General features: G+C 37.9%; 1 protein-coding gene across 3 annotated transcripts; it reads right to left on the bottom strand.

Moving 5' to 3' along the window:
- Window positions 1-934: 934 nt before the first annotated feature.
- On the bottom strand, window positions 935-9,025 carry mepcea (methylphosphate capping enzyme a). 3 transcript variants are annotated; one of them, XM_039662196.2, is made up of 5 exons: window positions 8,466-9,025; window positions 5,600-7,424; window positions 4,020-4,238; window positions 2,035-2,158; window positions 935-1,951 (listed from the first exon to the last, which is right to left on the bottom strand). In XM_039662196.2, exons 2-5 carry the CDS (start codon window positions 7,391-7,393, stop codon window positions 1,899-1,901), a joined length of 2,190 nt encoding a protein of 729 aa, XP_039518130.2. In that variant the 5' UTR covers window positions 7,394-7,424; window positions 8,466-9,025; the 3' UTR covers window positions 935-1,898. The 3 variants fall into 3 exon arrangements, with proteins under 3 accessions (XP_039518130.2, XP_088985967.1, XP_088985968.1); XM_089129841.1 differs by having other exon boundaries at window positions 8,619-9,025; XM_089129842.1 differs by lacking the exon at window positions 8,466-9,025 and adding an exon at window positions 8,357-8,405.
- Between the last annotated feature and the right edge of the window lie 5,286 nt (window positions 9,026-14,311).

Raw genomic sequence — 14,311 nt, 5'->3', positions numbered from 1 at the left:
AATTCAGAAAAACAGAGCAAATTTTTTTTCTCATGAAAAATTAACTCGTTAATTCAGAAAAACAGAGTAGATTTTTTTCTTCAAGTGAATGCAATACGCCTCCGTATGAATGTGATACAATATTGTAATATGTAAAATGGCTAGATAAAGGCATTCCCTCATCTTCTTACACTAACACCTCGTTTTTTTTTTTGTCAAATTGCTCCCTCTTGTGGTCGTTTCAGTGGAACAGATTTGTAATTTGACTATTTTCAGAAATATTACATACAGGGACAGCAACCGCACCGCACACTATTGTGAAATGTGATCGCTCAGTATGCAATCCTTGAATCATCAGGCAGCAAATTAAACTTTTACCTATGACACATAAGTTCAAGATATTCTCCATCGATCCGCATTCAGGACATTTTGTCATTGCAGTGCACATTTGTATAATTTGTATTAATCCTTTTTCGGATCTGATATACAAATGGTATCCTCCAAAGAATCTTTACCAAATGAATTGATGAAAAATAAACCGCATCTCGTAATAATAAACGACTGTTGGTTCTGGTTGCCCAGCGCTGAGAAAAGTAGCAGAAATCACGTGACAAATCCATCGCTGCTCCTGCAGTGCTTCAACTGCCGATTATCTAATTACACCTGAATAAATAAACATTGATGCTTTAATAAACATTAAATAAAAATTACCACTACACAATTAACACTTAAAATTATTGTAGAGATAATAGAAGTTGACCAATTACAGTTACAGATAACATCAGGCCCACTAGTCGAAGTAGTCTTCTTCCACAAGTAGTTTTGACATAATGCGCCATTTTATCTCGTACAATTTTGAACTTTTGAATTTTAAACGCAAATTTCCAGAATAATCAACTAGAAAAACATGTTTAAGTCTTGAATACATAAAAAAAGCACAGCCCAGCATTACAAATACATGTTATTTTGTAGTTTATTTTTCAATTTCGTCGAGTCCTTGGAACTAAAAGGACCCTTCTCAGAGATACACCAACTTTACATTTGCACAACAAAATACAAATGTGGGAGACAAATTTGTTCTCTCGTTTTAGTGCAAACTTTTAAATATGAATAAAACCAACAACAACAAGGTTACCTCAGTGGTGACAAGAACTCTGGACAAACAATTTACAAAATGTACATCAGTTTGTTAAACTTTTAACAGTTGAAGAATCAGAACAGAACTTTTTATTAAGAGACAATGGATCAGTAAACACTTTGTCATAGCAAATCAGCTAACCTGCAGCTTCAAAACTTTCAAGGACGAAATCCTGTTATAAAATTGAACTATTGGCTTTTGTTACTAGAAGTGGCAGACATGTCTGTCTGTAAAACGGCTGAAGAGAGACAGATGTCAAAAGCGTCCTATGATAATAACCAAAACTAAAAGAAAAATAACTACATGACGGCAACAACAATAGAGAAAAATCTGAAAACTGAACATTTGAAACATGCTTCTTTCCTTTTGAGAAAAAAAAAGAAAGCAATTCTTAGATGGTGTTTTGCCAGTTGTGTAGACAGTTTAATCAAGAATTTACCCTTTTGGGAATTTCATTTCAAATGAAAAACAAATGGCGTTTAACAGGATTTGATTTAATTTAACTTTGTGCTTCTTCGCATTCATCGTCCTTTATGAGTGATCATCTTGTTTGAATAGGGAAAAACTGATATGTGGCTAAAATTCTAGGAATTCGGGTGGAATTGTGAGATTTAATGAGAAAATAAAATCTTATTCAGCACCAATGAGTTCAAAATATTGAAAGTCTCATTTCAATTTCAAAGAAAATGCTTAAAGTTCAATTGATTTCAAATGCTGGTTGTTTTCAAAATCTTCAAATTCGTGGATTTCAAAGTCAAATTTGGCGGTCAAACAGGTGGTGTCACTTTTGAGGTGAGGGTCCTTTGTGAAAAAGGTAGATTGGTCTCTGAAAGCCTAGAGGAAAGAAAATGAATAAATATTAACATATACAGCACAATATCATAGGTCCGAATTGCAAGGCATTTCAAAGCTCTGACCTCTAGAGTAATTTTGTGGCGTTCCGATGAGCTCATAGCTGGAGAAGCCCACATCGGCGGTGAGGAAGGAGGAGAAGTGGTCCGGTTTTAACCGGATGCCATGGTAATTCTTACAGATGTCCTCCTGAGAAAAATCGAACAACAATTTGAATAAACAACAACAACATGTGCCAAACTTTAAAGGAGTAGTTCACTTTTAAAAACAACTTTTGCTGATAATTTACTCACCCCCATGTCATCCAAGATGTCCGCGTCATTCTTTCTTTAGTCGAAAAGAAATTAAGGTTTTTGATGAAAACATTCCAGGATTTTCTCCATACAATGGACTTCATTGGGAACCAAATGGTTCAAGGTCCAAATGAGAGTTTCATTGCAGCTTCAAAGGGCTTTAAACGACACCAGACGATGTATAAGGGTCTTATCTAGGACCCTTCGAATCATGACTCGAAAAAAGATTTGTTCATTTTGATGAACGAGTTTGAACAGGAGAGTCACGAACGCTCATCACAGAGCAAGGCGAGCATTTGTGCTTATAAAACTTAAAACTTTTTATTTATTTTTTAAAAGGCTGATCGTTTCGCTAGATAAGACCCTTATTCATCGTCTGGTGTCGTTTAAAGCTGCACTGAAACTCATTTGGACCTTGAACCGTTTGGTCCCCATTGAAGTCCATTATATGGAGAAAATCCTGGAATGTTTTCATCAAAAACCTTAATTTCTTTTCAACTGAAGAAAGAAAGACATGGACATCTTGGATGACATGGGGGTGAGTAAATTATCAGCAGTTTTTTTTTTTTTTTAAAGTGAACTACTCCTTTAAGATGTCTTAAAATAACATTTCTAAAACTGACCATTTCAGCTTTAAATTCCATCAAAACATGTCGGTTGAATTGTGCCTTATTTTGCAACTTTCCTCACAAACCATTAACCTACAATCTTATCTGGCTGTTGCATTTGTTTCAGAAAAACAATGTTTTGAAGTAAATTTACTTTACAACCATATCATTTCCAGCTCAAGTTTGTCTTGGTGTGACATATTTGACTAAGTTGTAAGATTTGATAAATTCAGTGGACATGGTTTTATATTTTTCCCAGACCTGGAAAACCTATATTTGTAATTTAAAGATATGGAGAATGTTTTACACGCCTCGTTTCCCAAACTGATTATTGCAACTCATTAAAGTTAATTGGAGATCATGGTGTACATTTAGTTAATAATGTTGCTACATGACTTTTAAAGGAATAGTTCACACAAAAATTTACATTTTGTCATTATTTACACGAGTTTCTTTCTTCTGCTGAACACAAAAGAAGATACTCGTACAGGTTTGGAACAACTTGACCAAGTAATTTTCCTTTTTGGGTTAACTATCCCTTTAAGAGTTTAGATCTTCTCTTGGCCTCTCAGTTCATCAAATACTACTTTTGTCTGTTCCAAGGTCAAGTTTAAAAATGCATAAAAAAATACCCCAAAACTCAAGATAAAATGGCAAAAAAGTGCCCCTGTATGATTGACTCTTTTACATACATTATAGTTAAGCAATATCATAAAAGCAAGAGAGACGTTTCTCCCGAATATCAGCACGATTGCAAACGTGATACTGATTTCATACATCAGATCAACAAACAAGTTCACACTATACAGAGTATATTGCCAGTTGTTGCTCAATTCACAATAAAATCAGTTCAATATAATATATGTGAATAAATAAAGCATTTTTAAATGAACCGGGCGAGTGAATGATTCAGTGACCAATTCATAAATAAAACGATTAGCCATTTTGAATGATTTAGTGACACCAACTGGGAAGTTTCATTCTTAGTTTTTCCTATATTCAAAACGTTAATCTCATAACATTATTTATGCACCTGTAATTGCAATTTAAATGCATCACAGATCATTCCTCTAAACAAAATCTGATCACAAGTGGTCATGGGACACATATCTGAGAACACCAGACGTTTTGACAAAAAAGGGGTCTTACAGTGAGCTTCTTCCTCTTGCTGTAGGAGCTCCAGGGTTGAGGCTCCAAAATGAAGAGTCCTCCTGGCCGCAAGTGATTGTATATCCTGTGGAAGAGCCGCTTGAGTCCGACATCACCCCAGTTCAAGTGCACCCATTTTGTCACGCTCAAACATAGAATCACGTCATACTCTTCTTTTTGTATCTTCACCAACATATCGCTTTCCAGCACATAGTTCCCCTGTGTGGATTAGACAGAGAGTATTATTAAACAGGATAGACAGGTGCTGAATGCCTAACAGTAGTATTTTAAAAGTTCCTGTGTCACACCTATTTCCTTCCCCTGAAAATTATTTTGGTCAGGGATTTTCACCTCCAAATCTCTATGAGACTCTCTCATCTCTCGACGTGGCTCGGGTCACACCATTATTGTTAGTCTACAAGTTTTTTTTTTTACAAGGTAAAGGCTTAATGTACTTGGGATGAGTACTGTATGCATAAGCAAATACACACAGCCAAGCAGAACCTGGAGAGGGACCAAAGACCTAGAGCATAATAAGATACCAGTTTATCTTTAGCTATGCTACAACTAGTTCACGTGTGTCTACAGCACTTGAGCTTGAACGATTAAAGGGGTCATGAACTGGCTTTTTACATTGTTGTCTGAGGTCAACTTATGACGTTCTCTTGGTTTTTACATTAAAAAAACATCAAAATTTATAAGTAATAGGCTATTTTCTACCTTAGTTTTGAGCCTAGCTCAAAAACGCTCGGTTTTTGTGGGCGTCTCGCTTTGAAGACTTGAAAGTAAACGCCCACCGCTGTGATTGGATAACAGTTTTGCATATTATAATGAGTTTCAACTCGTCAGTGCATATTTATTGCTCGCTAACTCGATCCGGTTTGTCATCACGAGGTAGGCATCTATATTATTTAGCTATGCGTGTAATGCGTTAATCGGTGGGCGGGGCTAAACCGGCCATGTTGAAGTAGGTGTCGGCCTTCTTCTGCGGGGGTGGGGTTTTATCCTCTTTAAGGTCATAGTTCCCCATTTTGAAAAACGAGTCGTTTGTTGAGCCTGGTGTCAATGAAAGCTTTTATTGGACTAACAAGGACGTTTTCAGTTCTGAAACTTACAGGATATTCTTATAATATGTCAAAAGCTCAAGGAAAATTTTTTTTCTCAGTTCATCACCCCTTTAAAATAAATTCTTGACACAATTGTGTGCTTAAAACAGGAGGAGACTTTATAAAATTGCACTTTTACTCAACAAGTACCATTTATAGCTGCTAAGTTCAGTCTATGCCATTGTGTTTAAATGCGTTCTAGGTGAAGAGTGCATGTATAAAGCATCAACATATCGTATAAATAACCACATTTATTTATATGGAACTTTATAAGATTGTTTCAAAGCAGCTTGATAGTAATAAACTGGGAAATAACACTGTTAATGTTGCAAAATCCCTCAATTATAAGGACAATAGTGTCATTATTCAGCTCAATACACTGTGTGTATAGAAGGAAACATCAAACATACTTGACACAGTCACATAAACATAAATTCTAACTAAAATGAAAATCAGCAAAAGCAAAAGTCTTACCTTGACAAAGGTCACATTAGCAGGGAAATCTCCAGGAGGGAGACTGTTTGTGTTTGTCTCAGGCAAAGGGGGGCCAGCTATGGGTCCTCTTGAGATCCGGAGCGAGACAGGGAATGAATGCTTCCCATCAGGGAGACTCACCAATGCTCCATCTTCCATTTTCCCACTCTTTCCTCGCTGATTCCCTTTCTCTTCTCGACCAACTTCCATTCCTTCCCCGGCCGTGCATTTGTCCTCTTTCACAACAAAACTCTCTTTGTCTGTCTCCTTCCCCTGACTCTTTTCTTCCACCAAATCCTCTTCCATCCTCTCCCTCCCGTCCCCATTTTCCCCAGAACGTCGGGCCTGCTGCGTGTGGACCTCAGAGAGATAGTGCCGTATATTCTGCCGAGCAGCGTGTATCAATGCTCCATCAATATCCAGGCCCACGATCCGTGCCGGACGCCAATTTTTGGCGATGGACAGCGTCAGGTGACCGGTGTTGCAGCCCAGATCCAACACCGCCTTCCCTCGGAACCACTCGGGATTAAAAACACGCATACGAGGATCCTCGCTCAGACCTGGGTTCCGATAACCATAGTATTTATTATAGTTGCCGAACTGAAACTTCTTTTTCGGCTGGTTGTTGTTGTACTGTGGCTTCCAATGGTTCAGATTTTGCTGTGGTCTTTCTGCTCCCGTACGAGAGCCCGTTCCTGGCGTGTGAAAAGCTTGAGAAGGTCTTCCAGATCTCTGAGTCTGACCCCAACTTCTCACCTCATCTGGGTTCTCCAATCTGTTGCCGGCACGCCTGCGTTTGCGCTGCCTGTTTGTTGGAGCATTGGTGGGGTTTGTAGATGGAGGTGCAGTTGAGGAGTCAATGGCTTTCTCCTTCACCTCACCGCCATTTGTGGTTAAACTGGGCTTATCTGAACACTGAGCCTCAAGAGTCGAGTCTGATAGCGTCTGGTCCTCAGGAACAAGGGTGTTCGCCACGCTCGAACACGTTTGTTGAACCTCCGAGTGCAAATGCGTCAAGGGGAGCGTTGTTTTTCCATCATCTTGTACTGTTGCACAGCCGTTAGGCTCGAGTAAATCGATCTGTGCGACTCCTTCACCAAAACCTTTCCCAAATCCTCCATGGTGCTTGTTTCGATGCCTTCGCCTGCCTCCGCTACTTTTTAAGGGAGACGTCAACTGACTTCTATGTCCTGCACTAAGGCAATTGAGATTGAGGGGGTCTGTGATATCTCTGGGTATCAGGATCTCCACAGGGTCTCTGTTTTTGGCAGGCAAGGGCGAGGACTTGGGTGTCTCTGCATTAAGAGCCCGGTTCACCTCTTCATCAAGAAGGCTGTTGAGGTTGAGTGGGTCAAATATGTTCCCGCCCAGCAGGAAATTGGTTGGCAGGACTGACTCACTTTCTGAGTTGGCACGGCGTCTTCGTTTACCATAACCAGGGTGTTTGAATCCATAACTCATAGTGTTTCGCCGCTTATTGACTCTCTGCTGTTGAGGTTTGGGCTGCTGGGTGCCATTTTGGGTTTGCGTAGACGATTCGATCCCAACATCCCCACTCTCACTCATAGCATTGTTATCTGTGGCATTGGTTTTCACTGTGTGCTCCACTAATGCATCACTTCCTGCCTTTTCACCACCCTCTTTGCTGAGGTTTATAACTGTGGTCTTGTCCGATGGATGGAGATCGTCAATGTTGGTAACATTTCTAGTAAGTTCTGAGTGCTGTTGGGAAGTGGGGTCTGTTTGGCCCTCACTGGATAAAACAGTTCCTTTGTCAAATGACATCTCTATCATTTTTCAGGCTGAAGCTGGAGGAGACATGGATCTGAAATGAAAGCACAAAGCAATCATCCACAAATAAAAATATAAATAAATACCATATTTCGAAGAATTCACAATTTGGCTATCCAATCCTAAAGGACTACTAAGTCAGACGATGTATAGTCCAGTATTTTGCCATTTTGTGCAATTGGCAAATTTATTGAAATGATTCTGTCTAGTCCAGGTCCAAATTATTTAAAGGGATAGTTCACCCAAAAATACAATTTAAAAAAAACCCCAAGACTTTCATTCATCAATCTGAGAGGTTTCTCTTCCTCCATTGACAGCTACGCAACTACCAAAAGGTTCATAAAAAGATCATAAAACTAATCAATATGAATTGAGCAGTTTAGTGCAAATTCAAAAGAGGCTCATTGATCGGCGAACATAAACAGAAGCTCAAACGTGCTGTGTAATCAAGCTAACATGTTTGAGCTAATAAATGTAAATGAATTGGTTTTACGGTCTCTTTATGAACGTTTTGAACCGTCAAAGTGGTAGTTGCGTAGCTGTCAATGGAGGGCCAGAAAGCCATTAGATTACATAAAAAATATCTTCATGTTTTCCCGAAAAAGAACAAAAGTCTTAAGGGTTTGGAACGACATGAGGGCGAGTAATTAATGACAGAATTTTTGTTTTTGGGTGAACTATCCCTTTAATGATTTTGGGTTGTTGATGTAAGCAGTTATCCAAATTTACCATCTATTTGCTATCATGTAATTGTATTTTTATATTAAAAGCAAATATCAGGATTTCAAAACTCCCAAAGCAAAGTAAAGTTCTGGTAAGGATGACAACAAAACCTTAATAAGAACGGACTGATGGGTTATTATAACAGAAGTTAAATGAAAGAATCCCTCATATAACTTAAAATTATAAAAACCTATAGACTATTTTTATGTTGCTGCATAAAATACGCAAAAAGCTTAACGTTACCTGACGAACCACCTGTCAAACTGGTGTCAGCTCCTGACAACATCTGGCAAGTGTGCATAAAGAAAGTAAATGTTCAAGTTATGTCAACGTTGGCAAAACGTCCACCCACCTTCAGTGTCAGCGAGTTCTCCTCCTCTCGTCTCGACACTGCTGTTATTACTGATACTGTGTCTAAACTCCGCCTCCGAGCGTCATTTATGAATAATACATAGCACAGTAAAAATCAACACGAAAAAACAGAAGAGAAAAAAGGAAAAGATACCTAAACAGGATCAGTACTGTGTTCAGCACACAGCCCCGGGGCTCTAACTCTCTCCGCCCTCTCTTAAAGGTACACAGCCCAATGCCTGCCTCCCTCTCCAGCGGACGAAAGAAAAACCCACAACAGCTTGGTCAGTGTTAGCGACAGCTGCCCTTGCACATCCCGCACTGAAAACACCAGTGCATTAATACACACAGCTGTCCGCTGACGTCAGATTCAGATTCAAAACAATACGTTCAGAGCACACACCCCTTAAAAATAAAGCTTATATACGAACGAACCCCATTTTAGTATATCAGCAAAGCTGTGTGGAAGTACTGATCACAATGATAGTTGTCTAAACCCTAACTGTTCGGCTAAATCACTCGCATGAACTAACTAATGAGCTGCAGAATCACACTGAGGGGAACGGGGCTTTCGGTGATTTATATATGTCGAACGCCTGATGACGTCGCGAATAGGCAGCTAAAGCAGCCAATAGCACACCGATTTTTCGGGAGCCTTCGTTTCACTGTCCAATCATTGAATGTAGAGGGGCGGGATTAGCCTAGATTATTCTTTTTAGGTGCCCTATGAATGTGCCTGCGCATAACGGTCAACTTTAACGAACATCATGAATTGTGCAGCGGCCTCGTTAAACTTTCCGTTTATGACACATGTTTCACTTTATTCCATTAAAATGAGACGGTGGTTTTGTTCGTATGTGTTTTTGGCTGTTGTTTACACGTTTACACTCTACACTTCCTCACAGGCAAGCAACAAGACGCCACATCGCTTTTCTATCCAGCATGCAAGTAAACGACATTTTTACAGACAGACAGCATCCTAAAATGCTCATTCCTGCAACTGATCACTGATTATTTATATAGCATTTACTTCCGTGGTTGCTTGCTATTTTAAGATACAAACAGAAGCATTTGGTTCCCGCCTCCGCGAGAGGTTGCTGTGAATGGAATACCGATCGAGCTACTGGGATTTGTAGTCCTCAGGATTTGTGGCCCCAGCACAGCTATACTCGTGCACATTTGCGTATTATTCAAAGGTACAGATATAGGTGCAATACATATAGAATAAAAATACACTCATATAACTGTTTTAACAACTCACGCCATAGTTCACAGACAGGTTACCCTGTTAAAATAAAAGCTGTAAGGGGGAAATGAACTTGGACATGACTGTCAAGTAGGCCTATGATTTACAGAAATGCCATAAAGTCAGGGCCATAGGCAGGGTTTTATAATCACAGACGTCCCAAATTTGAAGTGGGATCAGGATCTCCGAGGGAAAAGTTTTATTTCTCAGACATAGGCCTATGTGCATTTAAAGACGTCTGAAGGCCAAACACAGTGGCGTGCGTAGGTTTGATTTTGAATCAATATATAAATATATTTTAAGTTTTGATCAAAAATATTGCTAGGGAGATATCAGTGTCACTGGGTATTGGTAGGGACATGTCCCTACTAAATTCTCCGCCCCTGGCCAAACAAATTGGTTAACAAATATTTAAACATGTCAGTGGGCAGTAGATATAGGTATTTCTCTCTCTCCATCGTCTCCATCACTCTTCTCTCAGTCTCCTTATCTGGCCCTGTCTCTTAATTCCCCTCCTAAAGCTGCACTTTGATTGATTAGTCTTTTCAGTTTTATTTTAGTAAACGTTAATGTCAACTGATATGTTTTATGAATCATTTTCTAAGAAATAATTTAGGCCTAATTTAAGAAATCTAGGTATCTATTATTAAATTCATTCACACTATGTGCATTCAAATCAATGTCAATCTTCTGCAAACTGCTTTGTTAATGTTCTCCCCTGACATTGACAGTTAGCCCGACATTTACATTACATGAATTCTACGTAAATGATAGGCCCATATTTCAATTCAAAATGGCTAAATTAGACAAACTTTTAATAGTTTTCCTGATTATTTTTGTTAGTCGTTTCACATTTCAACAGTTATCATGGAATGTTTATTTAGCTGCTTACATCTTATCTCACATTTTACACGAAATACGAATTGGCGTGTCATACATACACCATTTCATGAGATCAGTCTGTAAAAGCAGAGGTTAGACCTGGCCTATAGCATCAGACCTTCTAGAAGTGACACGAATTGAGGTATCTGCTAAAGTTATTGTTGTTGATTGTATTGTAATGATGCAATATTATTTATAAACGATTTGCTAAGATTTGATATATCAATTCAAAAGATGGGTCTATAATTTAATAAAGTCTCTAATATTTCGAGAGACAATAACAGCTGGCTACTTGACGGTCAGGTTGATGTTCTGTCTGGCACAACTAGCAAGGTTTAAAAGCTACCCTAGTCTTCTCTCTGTCTCACTCACTTTTAAAATTAATTTAATTTTTATTTTTATCTTGTCTGTCTTTACCTTGCATCTTCTGGTAAGACCCAGTTTACTTCTTTGCATACTCCACGTGGTTTCTGGAGCAACATTAGAGTGGATATTGGAAATGTGTTAATTACAGTTTATGATACACAATTATAAGAGGCATGTGTGTACACAAACAACTTTATAATAGGCATATATGCATATATATATGTATCACTCTAATAGTGTGTCTAATACAAACATAATGCATTATAAAGCTCACATTAAAAACTTTAAATGTAGATTTTGATTTAAGTTGTTTCTTATAAATGAGGCGATGTAATTTTCTAGTGTATATCATACAGTTTTCTGAAAATAGCTTACTGATCTGGACTAAAATGTCTGTTCACTTAATGTGTGTTTTATCATAGCTGTCTTTAGTTCTTTTTAACTTGTATCTCATTAAGGTGTGTGTTTGCTTTAGCTACTTAAGAAAATTAAAATTCTCTATCTCTAAACTTTTATAGACACCCATCTTTTGAACCCCCAAAAATGTTCAACCGACACCCTGCCATTATTTTATAACCATTGTTTCTACCACTATTCAACTTTAGCTTCTTTTTTTATTTATTTTTAATCAGTGAGCGGGAGCACTTTGACATGAGGATAAAAAACAACAACTTATGAAGAGTGGCAAGCCATTGGAGAGTCAACAACAGGAGTCATCCTATACATGGTGTAAATAAATAACCTTTTTTGTGAACAAAAATATTGTCTCTTTCTTTTAAATGGCCCTTGGAATTTTAGAAAATGGTTAAATGGTGTTTGTCTTCATTAAATGTTATGTAGGACACTGTTCTGTAGATGTATTATGTCCAATTGTGAATAGTACAGCAGATATGATTACACAGATACTGTAGCCTACAGTCATGGTCAAAATTGATGGCACCCCTGGTATATGATCAAAACTGGCTGTAAAAAAAAATTCTAACCAAATTCTAACCTTGGCAAAATTCTAACCTTTCATTGACGTAAAAACATTGAAAGTGGGGGTAAATCACATTATGAAATAAATGTTTTTCTCTAAAACATGTTGACCATAATTGTTGGCACCCCTAGAATTTTTTTTATGAGAAAAATATCTATGAAGTATATTCCCATTAATATTTAAATTTTTAAGCACATCAGGGTGACTAGGAACATGAAATTGTTCAGCTTGGACTTCTTGTTTCACAGGAGTTTAAATATGAGGAATCAGCTTCATAATATTGAAATAATAATCCATCACAATGAGTCAAACCAAAAAACATGGTTCTGATGTTCAGCAAAAGATTGTCGAGCTTCACAAAATACAAAGTGGCTGTAAGAAAATATCTAAAGAATCGAAAATCCCCATTTTGACCATCAGGGCAATAATTAAGAAGTTATAATCAACTAAAGATGTTACGATTCTGCCAGGAAGACGACTTGTCTATTGTCTTAATGGATGGTGAGGATGAAAGTTTGAGTGGCAAAAGACTCTTCAAGGATCACAGATGGAGAATTGCAGAGATTAGTTGAGTCTTGGGGGTCAGAAAGCCTAAAAAAAAATTAGCAAACAACCTCTACATCACCACATGTTGTTTGGGAGGGTTTCAAGAAAAATCCTCCTCGCTCCTCCAAAAACAAACTCCAGCATATTCAGGTGTCAGACACGACTGGATCTTTAAAAGGGATTCTGTGGTCAGATAAAATGAAATAAAAGGGCTTTTTGGCAGCAAACCCAGCAGATGTGTTTGGTGCAAACAGAGATGAAGAGTACCCCATGCTTATGGTTAAATATACTGATAGATGTTATATGTTGTGGGCCTATTTGATGGAGGTCCTGGACATCTTATTCAGATACATGGTATTATGGATCAAATACAAACAGATAAAAATCAAAACATGACGCCTTCTGCTAGAAATCTTATAATGGGCCGTGGTTGGATGATCTTCCATCAGGACAACGATCCAAAACAAACATCAATATCAACACAAAAATGTGTAACTGAGCACAAAATAAAGCTTCTGCCATGACCGTCCCAGACCCTGACCTGATGAGTTGGGAATCTGAAGGATCTGGGGAGAGTCTGGAGGAATGGTCTCTGATCTCTGGTCAGGTGTTCTCCAAACTCATCAGGCATTATAGGAGGAGACTCAGATCTGTTATCTTGGCAAAAGGAGATTGCAAAAAGTATTTAATAACAGGGAGCCAATAATTATGGTTTAAATATGAGGGAACCCCCCCCCCCCCCCCCCCCCAAAAAAAAAAATCTAAAAAAGGTTAGATTTTTGTAAATTATTTGAATGAAAGATCAAAAGGATAAACAATGCAGATTTATTTTTTACAGGCAGTTTTGATCATATTTGCAGGGGTGCCATCAATTTTGACCATGACTGTATGTCTAAAGGTCTAAATGTAACTTTAGATAAATTCACAACAACATATATCAGTCAGTTTCCTGTATATAAAAACAGTTTAAAAAACAATGAATTATACAGTAGGTCAAAAATCATTACTTTGTCCATCTGATTCAACTATGTGTATTAATAATTTTTAGATTTACACAAACAAATCTTCTGTAGGCTGAGTGAAGAGTGAAGCCCAACTAAACATCTGGATGTTTTAATCCTTAGTGCAGATAACTCCGCTGTCTATAACGTTTATTTAAATAAACAAATAACTAAAAATTTGTAAAAGTCGGGACGGTTATTAATGTGTTTGTTTCCAGCGTCGTTTTCTGTTATTTCCCCGCTGTATTCTGCTGTCAGGCCGTTAGATGGCGATGAAACACTTTAGACCAGGGGTCTCCAACAGGTGGCTCGCGAGGGACCTACCAGTATAATTAGCATTAAACACGGTGCTTAAAGATTATTAAACGAAAGGATTGAAAACTTGATAAACCACCAAAGGTACATGGCGATATATTTACCAGGTAAACCGGCATTAAATAAAAGAAGAAGAATAAAGGAGTAAAACGGCGCACTTTTTCCGTTAACCGTGAACTAGGTTGGCTCAGCTGATGTTATTCCCGGACGGACGTGTATTTAAACTTTTTACAGTTTATGATTTAATTTTAAATCTATAATTCGAGTAAGTAAGTTTTGGTTTAATCAACCAAGAGTTCAGTGTTTGACGGTAATAACCAGGCAAATTCAGTGGCAGCACAAATGCAGATTTGAATGTTCGATCGCTCTGTGATCGTAGTAGCCCTATATTACCTTAATGGTCAATTTTTGTCAAATGTTTAGTCGTTGTCAAATGTTTTAGACCAAAACCTTGTCAAATGTTCAGTTGTTAAAGTAGATTGTGTGTTTGTTTGAATCGAGATCGCTATCTT

This window comes from Pimephales promelas, chromosome 4, assembly GCF_988280905.1.
Source record: "Pimephales promelas chromosome 4, fPimPro1.hap1.1, whole genome shotgun sequence".
In the NCBI taxonomy this organism is placed as follows: domain Eukaryota; kingdom Metazoa; phylum Chordata; class Actinopteri; order Cypriniformes; family Leuciscidae; genus Pimephales; species Pimephales promelas.
This window is presented reverse-complemented; position numbering and strand designations above follow the sequence as displayed.

Excerpts from the sequence above, each read along its gene's own strand:
- mepcea (XM_039662196.2), bottom strand. The coding sequence starts at position 7,393 with ATGATAGAGATGTCATTTGACAAAGGAACTGTTTTATCCAGTGAGGGC. Across the intron at positions 4,239-5,599 it reads CTAATGTGACCTTTGTCAAG|GGGAACTATGTGCTGGAAAG; the intron begins GTAAGACTTTTG and ends TAATCCACACAG. Across the intron at positions 2,159-4,019 it reads GCAAGAGGAAGAAGCTCACT|GAGGACATCTGTAAGAATTA; the intron begins GTAAGACCCCTT and ends GATTTTTCTCAG.